Here is a 17,029-nt window from a genome sequence, read left to right as displayed (position 1 = left end):
AGCCTGGCGGGGTGTGGGGCAGGGGCCTGGCTCTGCGCTGGGCGCGACAGGAGCTGGACTGCACCCGGCTGTCATGGGAGCCCACGCGGCAAAATCCCCCTCCCCGCAGGTGTGACACTGGCAGCGTCAGAGTCAACAGCTGCTGGCTCCCCACCCAATTCTCCATCCCCCAGTGGAGACGCCCAGCCATGAATCCTGCAAGCCCGCCCCACAGGGAGAGCTTGTCAACCCCCCATCTGTCCCTCCCCCCAGGAAACCTCCCTCTGCCGTAGCGTCCTTTATTCCCAGCGAGAGACTAGAACACACACTCTGTCTCTGTCAAAATGACCCTCCCTTCAATCATCAGAGACTGTGGTACCTGCACCTTAAAGTGAGCCCCACTTGCTGAATCCTTCATCATCAGAGGGTGAGATCAGGGTACACAGGGCCTTATAATAATCTTCATCCCAGTGAAGGAGTCTGCCCCACAAGTGGAAGAACTGCCAGGCCATTGTTTCTGTCTCTGGGAACATACACATAACTAGTCTTCCTAGAAGACAGTGCCAGCCTAAGGTTTGGTACCTACCAAACTTCTCAGAAGAATGTCCACGATGATGTGTTTGGGTGTTAGGTGGATTACAAAAACAATACCGAACAAACTTTTGCACTTTACTTTTTGCCTATTTATTGTCTCATTGTATCTATTGCCAATAAATGGTGATTTTTTAAAAATATTCCAGTTATTTTACTTTACTGTCATATTTGTGAAAATTACAGACGACAGAGTCTTGGTTTTGAGAAACAGCTACAAAAATAGAGTGTAAAACTAGTAGCATCAAAGCAGAGGTTGTTTATAAACATCCTGATAAGGAATCTAACATCATCTTTCTATTTGATTATTCAAGAAAATTAAGTTTTTTCGAGAAGTTAAGAGAATAATTCTACTTCAAGAGAATTTTAGTGTAACCTAGATGTGTTGACAAAGTAACTTTTGTAGAGTTAATTTTTTGTGATGGTTTGAAGCTACTTGCCCATTGTGAGTAGTCCCATTGACTTCCGTTATTCAGTAATTGATGAGAGGTTAAATCTGTATTTTGTAAACTGACAATAATCTATATTTATGATGAATCTGCTATTTAATAGTTATAATAGAAATGAAAGCCAGTCTGACATATATCACACTAGTTTGACATATTTCTTGACACTTCTAAGTATAAGTAACATCTTCTGTGTGGGAGGTGAAGAGTAAACCTAGAACTTTTCTGTGGAAGCAGACTTTGTGGTGGTGTACTGAGGGAAGAAACACATTTTCACATGCTGTCTTATTGATTGTAAATTCAATTAAGAAATTGAGCTCTGAAGTCCTAATTCTGTATTTGAGACACGTTTTTAATGGAAATGAATGTGTTAAATCCAGCATTCTGATTTTCCACTCCTTCTTTAAGGAAGGGGGGAAATGAGCCAAAAGAGCAAACACACACCTAAGTTTAAATTTCATTTAACCCTTTCATGGTAGAGGGATTCCACCTTTCTCACTACAGGCTGCGTTCTTACAGCTCAGTTTTGCCCTCATTTAAATGAGTGCAACTCTAATTAGATTCATTGTGATCTTGCTAGCTGAGGGGAGAAACAATGGATCATTTTCTTTTCTGTTGCACTCCTGTAAATCTCAAGTAGTCTGGATTTACACTGGTGTAACTGAGAGCAAAACTTAGACAAAAAAAAAAGTGCAGAACTAGCTCATTCAGTATCCTCTTTTAAGATTTTTCAATTGAATAATTTAAAAAGTGATCAGAGAAGGAATATGATGTGAAAAGACATGTCATTGTTGCTCAGAAATTTGATATCATATTTACAATAAATACATATTGTCAATACTTGGTGACAAAATAAATGATAGAAAACACATTAAGTAACTGGTGACCTCTGAAAGTTTCCCTCTAGTCCAGAGGTGGGCAAACTACGACCCGTGGGCCACATCCAGCCTGCGGGACCCTCTTGCCCGGCCCCTGAGCTCCTGGCCCGGAAGGCTAGCCCCCTGCAGCCTCAGCTCACTGTGCTGCTGGCGCAGTGCTCTCGGTGGTGGGGCTGCGAGCTTCTGGGGCAGAGCAGCTGCAGAGTCCGGCCTAACCTGGTGCTGTGTGCTGCACGGTGGCACGGCTGGCTCCAGCATGGCTGTAGCGCCACCAGTGCTCCAGGCAGCACGGTAAGGGGGCAGGGGAGTTTGGGGTGATGGTGGTCAGGGGTCAGGGTTGTGGCTAGGAGGAGGGGCGGTCAGAGGGTGGGGAACAGGGGTTGAATGGGGGCAGGGGTCCTGGGAGTGGGCAGTCAGGAAGGAGAGGGAGAGTTGGATGGGAGAGCGGGGGGAAGTCAGGGGACAGGGAGAGGGGTGTTTGTGTGGATGGGGCAGGGGTCCCGGGTGGGCTGTCAGGGAGCAGGGTGGGTTGGATGGGACAGGAGTTGGGGGGGGCATCAGTGAGCGAGAAGCGGGGGTGGGGGTTGGATAGGGGTCAGGGCTGGGCCATGCCTGGCTGTTTGGGGAGGCAAAAAGTTTGCCTGGCCCTGCTCTAGTTCAAAATCCCGCTAAAACTTTTTAAAAAAACTTATATCGAACTTTCAGTCTGTGATATGCTTTATATGCATCATTTTAGAAACCTGAGGCCCAGTCTTGAATTCCTTACTTGTGAAAAACTGCTGTCTTCTATATTATGTGGTTACTTAGATAAATAATTGATATGGTGGAAGTTATAATATTTGCTTTTAATATAAATGGCAGATTGCTCATCAGAATGAGAATTTAAATAACTCAGAATGGTAAAAATAAATTAAGGGTTGCTTCTGAACCTAACATCGTAAATCAAGAAATTACTGAAATGTAGGAGTTTATTCACAGACAAAGAATGTTGTATAGTAATTGCACTCACTTGTGGCTGTTCTGTGCAAATAATTATTTAAATTTAGGCTAGGGTTGGGTAATGAACTATCAGCCAACAAATGCAAATGTAATTCATAATTACTGGATTAATATTCCCAGTGGTTGAATTGTTGTGTACAGGATACAGTCCTTAAGCACGCCAGTGGCAGTAACTTCTAAAGGAGATGAAAGGGGACTGTCAAGTTTCAGTTGGTGACCAAATATATTAAAAAGATAAATGTGCCAATGGCTCAGTTTGCAGGAATTAAGATGGAAGCCTAATCCTGGTCACTCTCTTCATACCTTAAAAACAGAAGTGGTTCAAACTGGTAAAGTAGAAAAGGCTATCAGTGAGGCCCAATCTACATACTGGTTTCTAATCGATAGATAATAAAGAAACTAGCAGCATTTTTTTCATCTGTAAAGTTCAGTTTTGTAAAGCAAACTGTCAGCAAGTTTAAAATTGTATTTACTTCAACACAACTATTTAAAATGGGGTAATGACATAATGAAAGGACTGAAGAGCTCTCAAACATATAGGACTACAATTTATCAGTGTAATCACAGAATTTTGATTGTTTTAACAATCATCTAATTATTCTCAATTCTTGCTTCTGTTGCCTATTCTTTTTTGAAAAGTGTGTGAATATATTACAGGATGTGAAGGAAAATATGACTTCTGAAATCTTACAAAACATCCAAATAATTGAGATTCTCTCTCTAATTTTATTGTGTCAAATGGAGTGGAAAGGATATAACATTATGGGCACTGTAGAGAAGGCTTGATAATCTAGATCAGTCTATGTGGTTGGTGACATATGTATGACTAATCAATTGACTTGTTTTTTATTTCCAGGCAAAATCCAGAAACTACATTTGATTTGGTACTCAAGGTAAAATGCCAGGCTTCTGAAAATGAAGGTAATGTACTCCAACTGTTGGCATTTATTTATAGAAACTAGGGATGGAAAAGACCCTATTAGATTATTTAGTCCACACACCCTCTATTTTGTCACCTCATGCTTTGAAGTGTTGATAGTTTGGAATTCTGTTAGTGCTCATTGCTATTATTCTAATTCATTTTTTCAGTTATTAATATTCTGATGATAGAAGGGCAAACATTTGCAGCAGTTTATTGTTAATATGGTGGTTTGTGTTACATACTTATACCATTTTAATTCCTATACTATTTCAGTCCATAAAATGTAGATTTAATAAGTCATTTAATTTTAGTGGTATGTCTCAGAACTGGAACTCGAGTACTTTGATTTCTCTGTTTGTCTCTTTGGAGCTTTTCTCTTAACAATCATTGTTGAAGGAGGAAAAAAACAAACCTACGTAGCAGAAAATAACCTTTACTGTAGCAATTTTGGAATAGTGCAAATGGCATTGTGATCTGACTTGAATTGGTATTAGCAATTAGTTTCAAACTCCTATAAGCACTCTGGTGAAAGAGATATGGTGCTGCAGGAGTACTAACAAGATCACAATTCTAGTCAGTTATCTGAGCAAGTCTTTTGGTTGCAATTTGCATGTAGGAAAACATGCGACTTCTCAGGTTGAAGTTAAAGCGTTGACTAGAATTTCTAGGGACTCAACAAGAATAATGGCATATAACTAATTTTACATCTTCTAGTACATCATCATGTCCCCTTGACTTTATCTCCTATTGATTTTTCTTGCTTTCCATATTTTTCCTCGTTCACTTATTCTCCATCACATCCTCTGCTTTCAAGCACACCACTGTATTCCCTATTCTAATAATTTTCCTTAACCCTTCCAGCCTCTCCAACTGCCAGTGTATATTCTTCCTCCCATTCATACCCAGGCTTTTTGAATTTATTGTCTGTTGCCAGTGCTGCAGCTCCTCTAGTCTGACTTCCTCCTGGATCCTCTCTGCATGGTAGTTTCCACCCATTTCACTCTTATGTAATTGCCTTCATTGAGGCAGGATATTATATCCTGTTCCTGGTCAAGTTCTTGGGTGACTTCTTTATCTTTATCTTCCTTGATTGATCAGCCTCCTTCACACAGTTGACTACGCTCCCTTCTTGACTTGCTCTCAGTGCTTTTATGGTTCTCTGTGGGTTTGGCTTTCCTTGCTCTCTTAATTCCTCCTCTTAGCAATTGCAATAAAGGCAACTTTCTGATCATCTCCCATTCTCCTCCTCTTTCTCTATACTCTCTTCCTTGGTAACCCTCTGTCCATTCTCATATCCTGAATGATAATGAGACCCTGATCTATCTCTCCACACCTGATCTGTCTCCCATGGTCTGTCTTTGCTTTGTGACTGTCTATCTGACATCTTTTTTTGGATGTCCAGCCACATTTCAACTCATTTTCTCCTTCACCGAGGCTTGCAACTTTCATGTCATATTCAGTTTCTTTCTCCCCAAGATATAGTCTGACAATTAATCTGTCTGGCGTTTCCTCTCTGGTATCTTTAAAATCTGTTCCTTCTCTATTCCTACTGCCAGAACGTTGATCCATGCTCTTGTCATCTCTTGCTTTGATTACTACAGCATCTTCATTTCTGACCATGATTCTCATGCCATACCCTTCAAGTCTGTCCGGTGTGCTGTTGCCAGAAATATTTGCCTCACCTGCAGCTCTATGATATCTATCTGGTCAAATCCCACATTGGTATTCACTCCCCTTCTGCATCACATTCAAACTCCTTATACTCACCTTCAGGACTACAAGGCTTGGCTTCTGCTTACACCTCAACACTAGTTTCTTGGCACTTCCCCAGCTCTCATTGTATGTGCTATTTCAGTTCATCTTAACGCTCCTTTGATTGTCTTCTGATACAAGAGACTGTGCCTTTTCTCATGAGCCTCTTATATATGGAGTATACTCCTGGCCCTGTGTGCCAAGCTGTTTTGCACTTCTCATGTTCTCAAAGCACTCCTTAAAACATATTTTGGTTACTCTCCTATTCCTGACCTCACTCCAAAATCTTCACGCACTAACATGTATTTTTTAAAAGGAAGCAACTGGATGGGTACTTACCAAGTATATACAGGCAAGTCTCATCTTACGTGGGGGTTCTGTTCCGCAGTTAGCACGTAAAGAGAAAACTGCGTATAGTCAAAATTACATTGAGTTGAATGGCGGGCGGAATTGCCCACGCTACAGAAACAGTATTTAAATTGATATTTTTCTCTTTTTTTTTTGTTTTTGCCGACCGTGTAAAGCTGAAATCGCGCATGTTAAATGCGCGTAAGATGAGACAGACCTGCATTTTGATTTCTATTCCATATAGGTTCATATATCACTCTCATAACCACAGAATATGAGCATTTGACAAGTGGTGCATTAAGCAACATGTTTAACACCTGCGTGGTTCAGTCTCCTTCTCCTCCTGTCCCCAGGGGGAGAATTGTGTGTCCAATGTAGTGGGGGCTTTTTGGTAGGGTTTGGTAGGTGTGATGGTTCATTGTTCATGAGGGAGTTCATTTCATAGTCTTAGAGCAGCCCCTAAGAAAGCTTGGTACCATGCACAGATGAGCTTTACCCGGATGGTCCAAAGTTTTGTTGTACCTGTTGTGGTGGTCTTTTAGATATGCTTGGCCCAGGCCCTTAATGCCTGGAAGCGAAAGACAGAGCCTTTGAATTTGACTCACTATTTTATGGGGAAACTTTTGTAGAGAGCAGAGGACAGGTTTGTTGTGTTCACAGTAGCCTGTGTGGTGAGGTGAGGATGTGCTACAGTGTTCTATATGAGCTGGAATTTCCTATGTGGTGAAGGCTTCATGCCCAGCTATATTGTATTGCTGTAGTCCAGATAGGAGATGAAAAAGATATGAATAAATAAGTTCAGGTTGCCATCCACTATGATGGGATGGAGTCTTCTAGACAGTTACAGATGTTGGAAAGCATCACATGTGGATGATGCTATGTGAGTGCTTAGCATCAGTGAGCAATCCAGGAACCACCCCAAAACTCCCATCTGAACTGATGAATTATGAAGTGTGCACCTTCCACCAAAGAAGACTGCACCTTGGGTGCAGACTCTTCAGAGCGCTTTCCCCTGCCCGCCTCTGTCTTGCATGGGTTGAACTTCAGCCAGCTGTTTTTAATCCATGAGCGGAGTCCAGTGCTTATATGAGATGTTTTATGTTGAGTGCTATGGTCATATATGGTGATGTACATGTAGAGCTGTGTCATCTATGTATTGTTGGCACGCAAGTCTCTATTCTCTTACCAATTCGCCTAGTGGCTGCATGTTTATCTTGAATAGGACTGGAGAGAGAATTGAGCCTTCTGAAACTCACAAGTGAAAGGTCTAGTGGCTGAGGTGCAGTTCCCATCACCATTCTTAGGGTGTCACTTGTATATTGTAATTATCGTCTTTCAATACTCTGGGCATCACATTAGATTGTCTCTTGAATTAAGTCTAATTTAGATCACAAATGCCTCGGGGCAGGGACCTGTCATTGTGTTTGCCTGTGGCACTGAGAGTACAATAGTAATGTGTCAAATAAATACGTCTGAATATTAAGACTGAATTTATTTAAGGAATTATCATACATGTAACGAGATGAATGTGTAATTTCTCTAACACAGCTTTAAAAACTGAGTAAAGGTTTGTTTTACTAAACAGGGAGCTTTCCAGGTCAGTTTATGATAAGGCTAACAAATTTGACAGTTACATTGTATTGGAAGACTTGCCTTTAAACAGATTTTCATGCTATGATAATGTTTTGAATATATCATATATCAAAACAATGTCCATTCAGCGTTTGGTCATGCCCCGTTCTTTCCCATGAAAGAGAATTAAATTTAAATAGGGACTTTCTCTCTCGCATCCCATCTGCTTCTTGTACTTGATCCTGCAGTGAAGTCAGGGTTGAATCTGTGACATCACTGTCATCAGAGTTGCTGTGGAACTATCACAAGCACAGAATTATGATCTCCCTGCATAAGTGAGCAGCAGGAGAAGTTGAGTTAGGAGGGAGAAAGACTTTAATGTGACCCACAGATCTTTAAGGTTTTCATTTCAAGTTTGTTCTAGAGTGAGCTCCACTTTTTTAGGTTTTTCTGCATTTTGTTTAACTACCCTTTGTTAATTGTGCTACAATTCAAACAAACAAGTAAAAACTAACACAGCCCTGCTGTGTCTGACTATAAATAAGCTACTATTTTTAAATGGGATGCTGCACACCTGTACAAGTTTGTTTATGATGTGACACACCGTAATTTGCACTTAAAATTAGCACTTTCCAAAGATGATTTTTAACAACTGAACATTTTAAAATAACCCCTAAAATATAACACATCTTTTTTGAAAACAGGCCTGACAACCTGGAAAGTGGTTTTTTCAATCATAGCTGAGCAAATACACAAAAAGTGTCTTGGGATTTAAAAAAGCTGTAAGGGTGGCTTTGAGGATTAGTTGAATGATTAAAATTATTGCTTCTGTAGCCAAGAGTAAAATCCAATAAATAAATAAAATCCAAATGCATGCTATCTTAATTAACTGAAAACTTAATTCAGTGAATACAGTAGAACCTCAGAGTTACGAACTGACCAGTCAACCACACACCTCATTTGGAACTGGAAGTACGCAATCAGGCAGCAGAAGAGATGCGCACCCCTCACCCCAACTCTCCCCAAAAGCATATACAATACAATACTTTTAAATGTAAAAAATAAAAAATAAAGGGAAAGCAGCATTTTTCTTCTGCATAGTAAAGTTTCAAAGCTGAATTAAGTCAATGTCAGTTGTAAACTTCTGAAAGAACCATCACAATGTTTTGTTAAGAGTTACTGACAACCTCCATTCTTGAGGTGTTCGAAACTCTGAGGGTCTACTGTACAATTGAGAAACTCAAAATAACAGTATTTGATTTACTATGGATCTCTGTTTCAACCTTCATCATTTAGTTGTCAGGAAGTACTTCTAGTATTTATTTTATTAGGGGGACAATGTATTTACTGATGATGTAAGATTACGGACACAGAAAAAAGGCCTTAGCCAAGTTGGAGTATATTGAATGTTATACTTTCAGCAGGGCTAACACTCTTGCTTTTGCCCAATAACTAAGAAAAGTGATAAAGGACTTTACAGTATTTAATTGCATTTGAAAGTAAATGTTGAATTTATCTCGGTCTGATAAATTTTAGTAGCTCATCCACAGATAAAAGCTCTATTCAGTCTGGGTCTGCTAGCCAATGGGAAAAGTTTGATGCCCTTATAATGTGGTCAAAACTGTGTTATCATCTACTAGGGCAGGGGTGGGCAAATTTTTTGGCCTGAGCGCTACATTGGGGTTGGGAAACTATATGGAGGACCCGGTAGGAAAGGCTGTGTCTCCCCAAACAGCCTGGCCCCCGCCCCCCATCCTCCCTCTCCCATTCCCTTCCCCTTACTGCCCCCCTCAGAACTCCTGACCTATCCACCCCCCTGCTCCTTGTTCCCTAACTGCCACCTCCCGGGACCCCCCACCCCTAACTGCCCCCCGAGACCCTACTCCCTATCCCCCCTCCCTTGCTCCCTATCCACACCCCTGCTCCCTGACAGGCCCCTTGGGTCTCCCATGCTTATCCAACCTTCCTCATCCCTTGACTGCCTCCCCGAACCTCCACTCTATCCAACCGCTCCCTGTCCCCTGGAACCCCTTGCCCCTTTTCCAACCCCCTGGTCCCCTTACCATGCCACTCAGAGCAGTATGTCTGGCTACCATGCCACCTGGCCAGAGCCAGACACGCTGCCGCACTGCCCTGCAGGAGCATGCAGCCCCGCTGCCCACAGCACTGCCTGTGCAGTGGCATAACTGTGGAGGAGGGGGGACAGCAGGGGAGGGGATAGGGGCTAGCCTCCTCGACTGGGAGCTCAAGGGCCAGGCAGGACGATCTTGCGGGCTGGATGTGGCTCGTGGTCTGTAGTTTGCCCACTTCTGAACTAGGGGTAGCTCAGTTAGCATGTGTTAGCTGATCAGTGAGGACAGGCATTTCCCCTCCCCCCAAGATACATGTTAAGACAGAGTTCACAAAAATTAGACTAGTTTATGTGCAGCATGATTTTCTGCATGGGACAGGAGAACAGTGCTAGCACACTCTAGCAGCAATGAGGTTGTTGCTTGCATGTTTGAAGTGCAGGATGAACGTGGTTCTGCAGTAAATAAAATAGACATATTTACTTTATTTCTAAGAAAATGGCAAGATTGATTATTTCTGTCAGCATGTCATACCTTAATTTATTTGGCACATTAAAAAAAAAAGTATATGGCAGTAGAAGAAACATTTTTTAGCTGGCATTTCACATTCAGTTATCACTTGTAGAAACAAGGCACAGTTTGAAACCTGTCATTAATACTGTAGAATCTGGTATGTTCATTCTCAGTAATGGTGTCAGTCTTCAGACTTTTATTTTTTTTAACTTATATTCCAGTGTTTTTTGATCTTCTATCTGATAGAAGTGGCATGCAGTGTCCTACTGCAAACTTCCATACAGTGGTAACTTGCACATGGCTGTTGTTTAGTTATACAGCTGTGCTGTTACATTGAAACACACCTTCTCTCTCTCCCTGGAGACCTTCCTTCATTTAAAGGTTATATGCTGCAGATGTACTTTTCATTGTCATACCTTAGTGTAGAGGTCTGCTCATAGCTTAATTGAAGCTGTCTATTTGTCCACATCATTTCATTATGAAAGACAAACAGATTTTCCACTGTATTAATTCTACTGAAATGTAGCATAATAGGCAATAAAAATATGCTATTTTGAAGTGGGAAGTCAGCAGGCCACAACTTCTATGAGCATGATAAACTTTGAACTGTTGCATAGCAAATAAATTCCTTGAACTTGACCTCCAGCATATATATCTCTAGTAGATATGCTCTCCAAACCATTCTTCTCTCGCTCCTTGAGAAGAATGTGACTCAAGTTGATCCTTTTCTGTTCAAGTGACAGTAAACCAATTTCCACCTGGTTCTCTCACCCTGTATGCTAAGCTTGAGATGGTAAAAGGGGCCCAGAGTCCTTTACTGTTTTAACCATTCAAAAATCTTCTATAAACCTAAATAGGTCTAGGAGTATGCGATTTTAGAAGAAGTTGCTTTAATAGTATTGTTCTGCACTAAAAAGTTAATTCGACCCAGCTCATGGCTCAGAGGTGTGATAAAGCCCTGGCTGGGCTGATTTAGTTGGGGATTGGTCCTGCTTTGAGCAAGGGATTGGACTAGATGACCTCCTGAGGTCTCTTCCAACCCTAATCTTCTATGATTCTATGAAAAATTTACATCCCTGAATGACATAGTTAAGCCGACCTAGCCCCTGTTGTAGACAGTTCTAGGTTGACGGAAGAATACTTCCTATATTGTTGATCTAGCTACCCCCTCTCAGGGAGGTTGGTTAACTACATTGCTGTAGTGAGTGGCTACACTGAGCACTACAGCTGTGCTACTGTATTGTTTTAAGTGTAGACATAGCCTGAGATCTCAACCCTGCAAGCAGTTAAATGCAGGTGGAAATCCCCATTGGCTTCAGTGGGGTTCTGCACTGGAGTCTATGTTCATGGAGCTGTTTGCAGGATTGGGGTTTGTGTGCTCTGTTTGTTGGTATGTTGTCTTCCTCCCATTGCACAGAGCTCTTCATTAACCACAAACACTCTGTGGGTGTAACGTGTACTGATCAGATAACTGTTTTCCTCTGTCAGTTCCTTTTCAGAGCATGACTGAAGTCTGATAAAAAGCTATCTAGATCAATATAATGCACCAGACAATCTGTAATAATTTTGTTTTTTCTAAATACTTGAAACATTCAATAGAATACCCAGTTATTCTGCAATACGGATATTTTTAACTGCTGGTTTTCAAGTGGCAAGGTACTAAAGAGACGCTTATCTTTAAAAGTGCTGATCTCTATATTTTTAAAAATTGTCTGTGGCAGAAAGGTGAATAAAAAGCAGCCACACACTTGTCCTCTGCTATCAATTAATATGAAATAAGTTAATTTTGAAAAATGTATTTGAACACCTTCTTAGCAGTGTAATTACTTGAATGTATAATTATAAGACTTAACCAAATTGCTATTAATATAAACATAATAGGTGCGTCAAATAAAGATTAAATACATAGTGTTCTATTTAAAAAAAATTAAGGTTTAGTTTGCCCCAGTATGATGTTGGAGAAAATGTTCTGTTACACACAGGCCTAAAGTTGTATTATGTGCTACATCCCTCTTCTAGACTTGTGTAATCTTTATGATTATTGCTTTAAGCACTGTAATTGGATACCAGCATTTAGGTGTATGACAAGTTTGCTTTTTAAAACTTGTATCCCTTTTACAAGTTTTGAAGTTTGTCTTTAGCTTTTTAAAAAAAATGTTTTTAGTAATATGGAGGAATGGAGATTTTTAATGGCTAGTCCTTAATTAAAATGTCTGATGATGTCTCTGGTATTGTGATACAGTATTGTGATGCTGCTTGTGGTAGCAGAGTGCTATAGATAATAGCAACAAAGCATTTTTGTATATGGAGTTTAGGTGTGTATGTTTGGACTTGTTACAGAAGAAGCAGTAAGCTGAATGTGATTATTTGTAAAAATGTTTACCCAAAATATGCAGTAGTTTCTGCAATGTTGTCATAACTGTAAGTGCATGTTGAAAATTTACTTCAGTTACAATAGATAAGAAGGGTTATTTAATTGTGGATCTATCACTATGAGTATTTATATCAGGACTTAATATTCTGGGAAATACACGAGTCATTAGTTACTATAGTTGAAAGTAAAGGTGCCTTAACTTGTAATTTATTGACAGTATAATTATAACCATAGCTAAGATTAGTTCCTCTACCCTTAAGGGTTTCTTTTAATTTCCATTATTGAATTTTACAAAAATAATGTGACTTTTTAAAAAAAGAATTTACTTGTAACCTGGTTCCTTTACAGTTGTTCTTAACAGATTAAGAGGATAGTTAACAAATCCTTTGCTTAGTGAAGTATTACACAAACATTTTGAGGCCAAAAGCAGATGAATTGTGTCTGAGATTGTGCAAAATGTTTAAAACCAAAGAATTATGTCCATAATGAACAATCTCAAGAGTACAGACCAGAAGTGGTCTTAATATTTGTCTCATGTACACCACCAAGAACACTGTCAGTAGGTTACAAATCATAATGATCTCACGAGTATTTTTTTTTTTATTGCAGTGATATCTAAGTGGGTTAATATTTATTTTACTGAATTTTCATTTATTTAGTCTGAATGTTTTTTAGGGTAGGAACTAAGTCTTCCAATATGTTTGGACAGAACCTAGCACATTGTGGGTGCTATGGGAATACAAATAATAATAATTAATTGATTTTTTTTTTCAATTTACCTCTTAGGACACAGATTTGTGGCGTGGCCCCTTTCACCTTTTCCTTTCCCTTTGATGGGAGTTTGGAGAAGGGAGGAAGTCTGTAGGGCCCACCCTCTCTTCTTCATCAGGAGTAATTGAGGGGATGGAAAATTGCTGCTGTACTCACTTATTTTCTACAGTGCTCGCCCTACAACCAAGATGATTCTTGGATGTGCGTGTCATGTTGGGAGTGGGGGAGCTGGGAGAAGATATAGGCCAAAGAAGTTATTTATCATACCCAGCCCTCAGTCTCCACTTTGGTGAAGAGGTCTTTGGGGAAGAGTTGACTCCCTGTCTCAGCAGTTGTGGGATGTAGGTTGAGGTGGGAGGCCCAGCTGTACCTCACAGGCACCAGCCATAGCAAATGTTGGGAGCAGACTGTCTAACATGATGTTGATGGAGATGCATTATTACCTTGAAGACATTTGCTATTACCTGACTGTATAAGTTTTTGCTTCATGCTATATGCTATTTATAAATATGTGATCAGTTTGTAGGCAATGGAATACAAGAAAAAAATCTGATGGGTTAGATTGCATAAATATTAATTTGCCATGAAAAGAACTATTTTGTAGATTTTAAATAGGATGTCCAGTATGTATTTAAGTACATTAATAGTAATATAAACGTGTGAGCCAAAGATAGCAAATTTATAGAAGTAGGGTCAACCTGTATAAAACATGACACTTCTTGTTTTTTTCCTGAAGTTGAATTTCTCTCATTTTAGTACTTGAATATCTGAGGTAGCTATGTTCATTTGCCAGCTTTTAAACTTCTGTGTTCAGAAGTGTTAAAGAGTTTGACTGCATATTTTCCTCAGCTAGTGTCCAGCATGCTTCTGCCGTCCCACACACTGCACAGTCCGTCTTAGAAAGAAAGCTTGCTCTAAGTTGGACTTCATTCTTAGAAGAGAGTTGTTACACTGATAGTTCAGTACATTTGCTGTTCAAGTGTAACTTTAAAGGCTTCTCTTTCACTTTTGGTACGGACTTAAAATGTATTTTACTATAACAATTTATGTTGATTTTAAGGTTTACAAATCCTGTCTGCAGTCATAAGTCTCTCTCTGTCTCCCCATACATTGAAGAGAGCGGAATGCCATGTTTCTTTGAATCACAGAAGTGTTTTTTTTAATTTGTTCCTTTCCCAGCTGTGATATTACCTGGTGATTCCCTAAGTGTGCCTATCACACAATTTTGTTGGGATAGGTAGTTCTGTATATAAATCCAATAAATAAATAAAATTATGCTTTTGCATTCCAAAATTCACAAAAGAGACTACTATACAAGCTATTTGCCAGTAGAAAGTACTGGAGGGTGTTTTTTTTTTAATAACTAAAATTGTTTTTTCAAAGCAAATTAGTGCTGTTACTGCTTAAAGAACTTTTGTATATTAAGAGCAACTTGTGCATGCTTCCACTTGAAGATCGATGTATAAAATAGTCTGTTTTTGCATAGGAGACCTTGTCTTGTGATAACCCCTTGATACGAAGAGTCAGGATTCTCCAGTGAAAATAATGTTGTTTATTGATAGAAGCTTAGGTCTGCACACTTTAAGTAAACAACTTCTCTAACACTAACTTTTGCCCCTTTGCATTGACATTTGAAATAGAGAATTTTGAAAAGGAATGAAAAGGCAAAGATTCTGAAGTTAACTCTATATTAGGATTTTAGTAAGCTCTTTGAGTGGGAGGGACTCTATCTTACTATGAGTTTGCATACTGCCTACCTCATTGGGACTTTGGTCCCAGCTGAGGCCTCCTAGATGTTATAGATAAGAAGAACTTTGAAAAGGTGTATGTATATCTGTATATTATGCTCGTGGAAGCTTCAAGTGAGTTTCACAAAGGTTGAAGTGATAGGTGTTCTTAGGGAGGCAAGATATTCTTGTACTTGGACTCAAGCAGTGGGAGTCAGGTGGTGTGGATTTTATTCTTGTCTCTGCCACTGACTTGAGTAAGGTACTTAATTTTTCTGTGCTACAGTTTCCTTATCTGTGATATTACTATTATTTTGTAATGCCTAGGAGCCCTAGTTACGAATGAGTACCCCACTGTGCTAGATACTGTACAAACACAGAACAAAAGATGGTCCCTGCTGGAATGGGCATTTTTACAGGGCATCTGGCCCTTTAAGGGAAGCTGGCCCTGGCCTCACCTATGACAGATTAGCTCAGATTGCTTAGGTGGTGATAAAAGTCAGCAAGTGGCTCAGTTGGGGTGGAGAACTGCAGAAAGTGGTTTGGCTCCTGTCGCAGGCACAGAAGCAGGGTGACTCTCAGGAAAGCAGCCGATAAGTGTGAACCTGTGGGCAAGAGGGAAGAGCCGTCGTTTTTGTTTTCTACTCAGCTTTCATGAAAAATTCCTGGGTTTTGAAAAAAATATTCAGGTTACTAAGTTTTTACCTGGATTTTGCAAGTGCTGGAACTCCCCAACCCAGCTACCTCCGTGCAGAGTCCCCGCTGCACAGAGGAGGGTAACGACTGGTAGGCGGCTGCTGCTGCACTATAGGGAGCAACAGGGGCAGGGAGCCAGGTCCTAGAAGCTGAGAGGGTCCCTGCCCATCTTGCTTCCCTATCACGTGCCTCCGTGTCTGTCTTGCTTACCCACTCCACAGTGGGGGAGTGAGATGGGTGGGAAACCAGGCAATAGACCCTGTTTACTTTCTCTGCTGGGCAGAACTGCCTCCTGACCCTGGACCATCAGAGTGGCCTCACCTGTTTCCCCTGCACAATGGGGTAGTGAAGTGGGCAGGGAGCTGGGCTGCAGCAGCAGAGACCACCCAACCACTGCAGTGACAGGCCTGCAGGAAGCAGAAGGATCCTCTTGCTCCTCTGCCCACTACCTCCTGTGAGTACAGGGCACCCCAATCTCATTGCCCTCTGCCCTTTTGTGTTTGGTTTTTACAGTTTTCACCCATTTTTAATTTTTTAAAATAAACACTTATAAATTTCTGGGAAATTTTAAACAAAAAACAAAAATGAAGGGCCTCAGGGATATATAGCCCCATTCAGAAGACTCTTGTTCGGGGAAAAGATGGTGTTTATATGTGAAACTTGCATTGAATTGTTTTATTATGAATAAATAAAGCTGAAGCATTGTGAAAGAGCCTGACACAGATTTTAGGTATGGTGTCAGTGTAACCCACACACCTTCTGGGTGTGATGTTCTGTCCCATCTAGTGGCACTGAGACCACTTAGAGACAGGGCCGCCGAGAGGATTCAGGGGGCCTAGGGCAAACCTGGGGAGCTGCGGCGCTTGTACCCACCCGGCGGTGGTCCGGGTCTTCCGTGGCAATTTGGTGGTGGGGGGCCCTTCAGTTGCTCCATGTCTTCAGCAGCACTGAAGGGCCCCCCGCCGAAATGCCGCCGAAGACACAGAGCGACTGAAGGGCCCCCCACCGCCAAAATGCCGCCGAAGACCTGGACCATGCCAGGCCAGGGCTTGTGGGGCCTGGGGCAAATTGCCCCACTTGCCCTCCCTCTAGGCGGCCCTGCTTAGAGAGAGTTAAATGAGTCTGCTCTACAGCCTTAGCTAAGAACTGGTTGGCTTTTAGCTCATGCGGTAGAGGCTCATGCACTAAGCATAGGGCCTAGTTGTGATCCCACCTGCCCACGACCGGGTCTGTTGGCGTTACATCAGTCCTATCTGGACTGGAGAGGCAGGCCAGCAGCTTAAACACACATTGCCTGCTTTTGTAAACCACTTTGTGATTCTCTGTTGAAAGGTGATTTTATTAATCCTCTGTACTTAGTGGAGATGGGCCTGAACCAAAACTCTGGATCTC

The 17,029-nt window shown here is 41.1% G+C and overlaps 1 protein-coding gene across 3 annotated transcripts in view; it reads left to right on the top strand.

The window, feature by feature from the left end:
• Window positions 1-17,029, top strand: part of DENND1B (DENN domain containing 1B) — a 275,660-nt gene that overhangs the window by 243 nt on the left and 258,388 nt on the right. For all 3 annotated transcript variants that reach the window (XM_030572009.1, XM_030572008.1, XM_030572010.1), the window contains exon 2: window positions 3,750-3,814. In XM_030572009.1, coding sequence (XP_030427869.1) covers window positions 3,750-3,814 — 65 coding nt within the window. The remainder of the gene's footprint in view (window positions 1-3,749; window positions 3,815-17,029) is intronic.

Source organism: Gopherus evgoodei, chromosome 8, assembly GCF_007399415.2.
Source record: "Gopherus evgoodei ecotype Sinaloan lineage chromosome 8, rGopEvg1_v1.p, whole genome shotgun sequence".
NCBI lineage: Eukaryota > Metazoa > Chordata > Testudines > Testudinidae > Gopherus > Gopherus evgoodei.
This window is presented reverse-complemented; position numbering and strand designations above follow the sequence as displayed.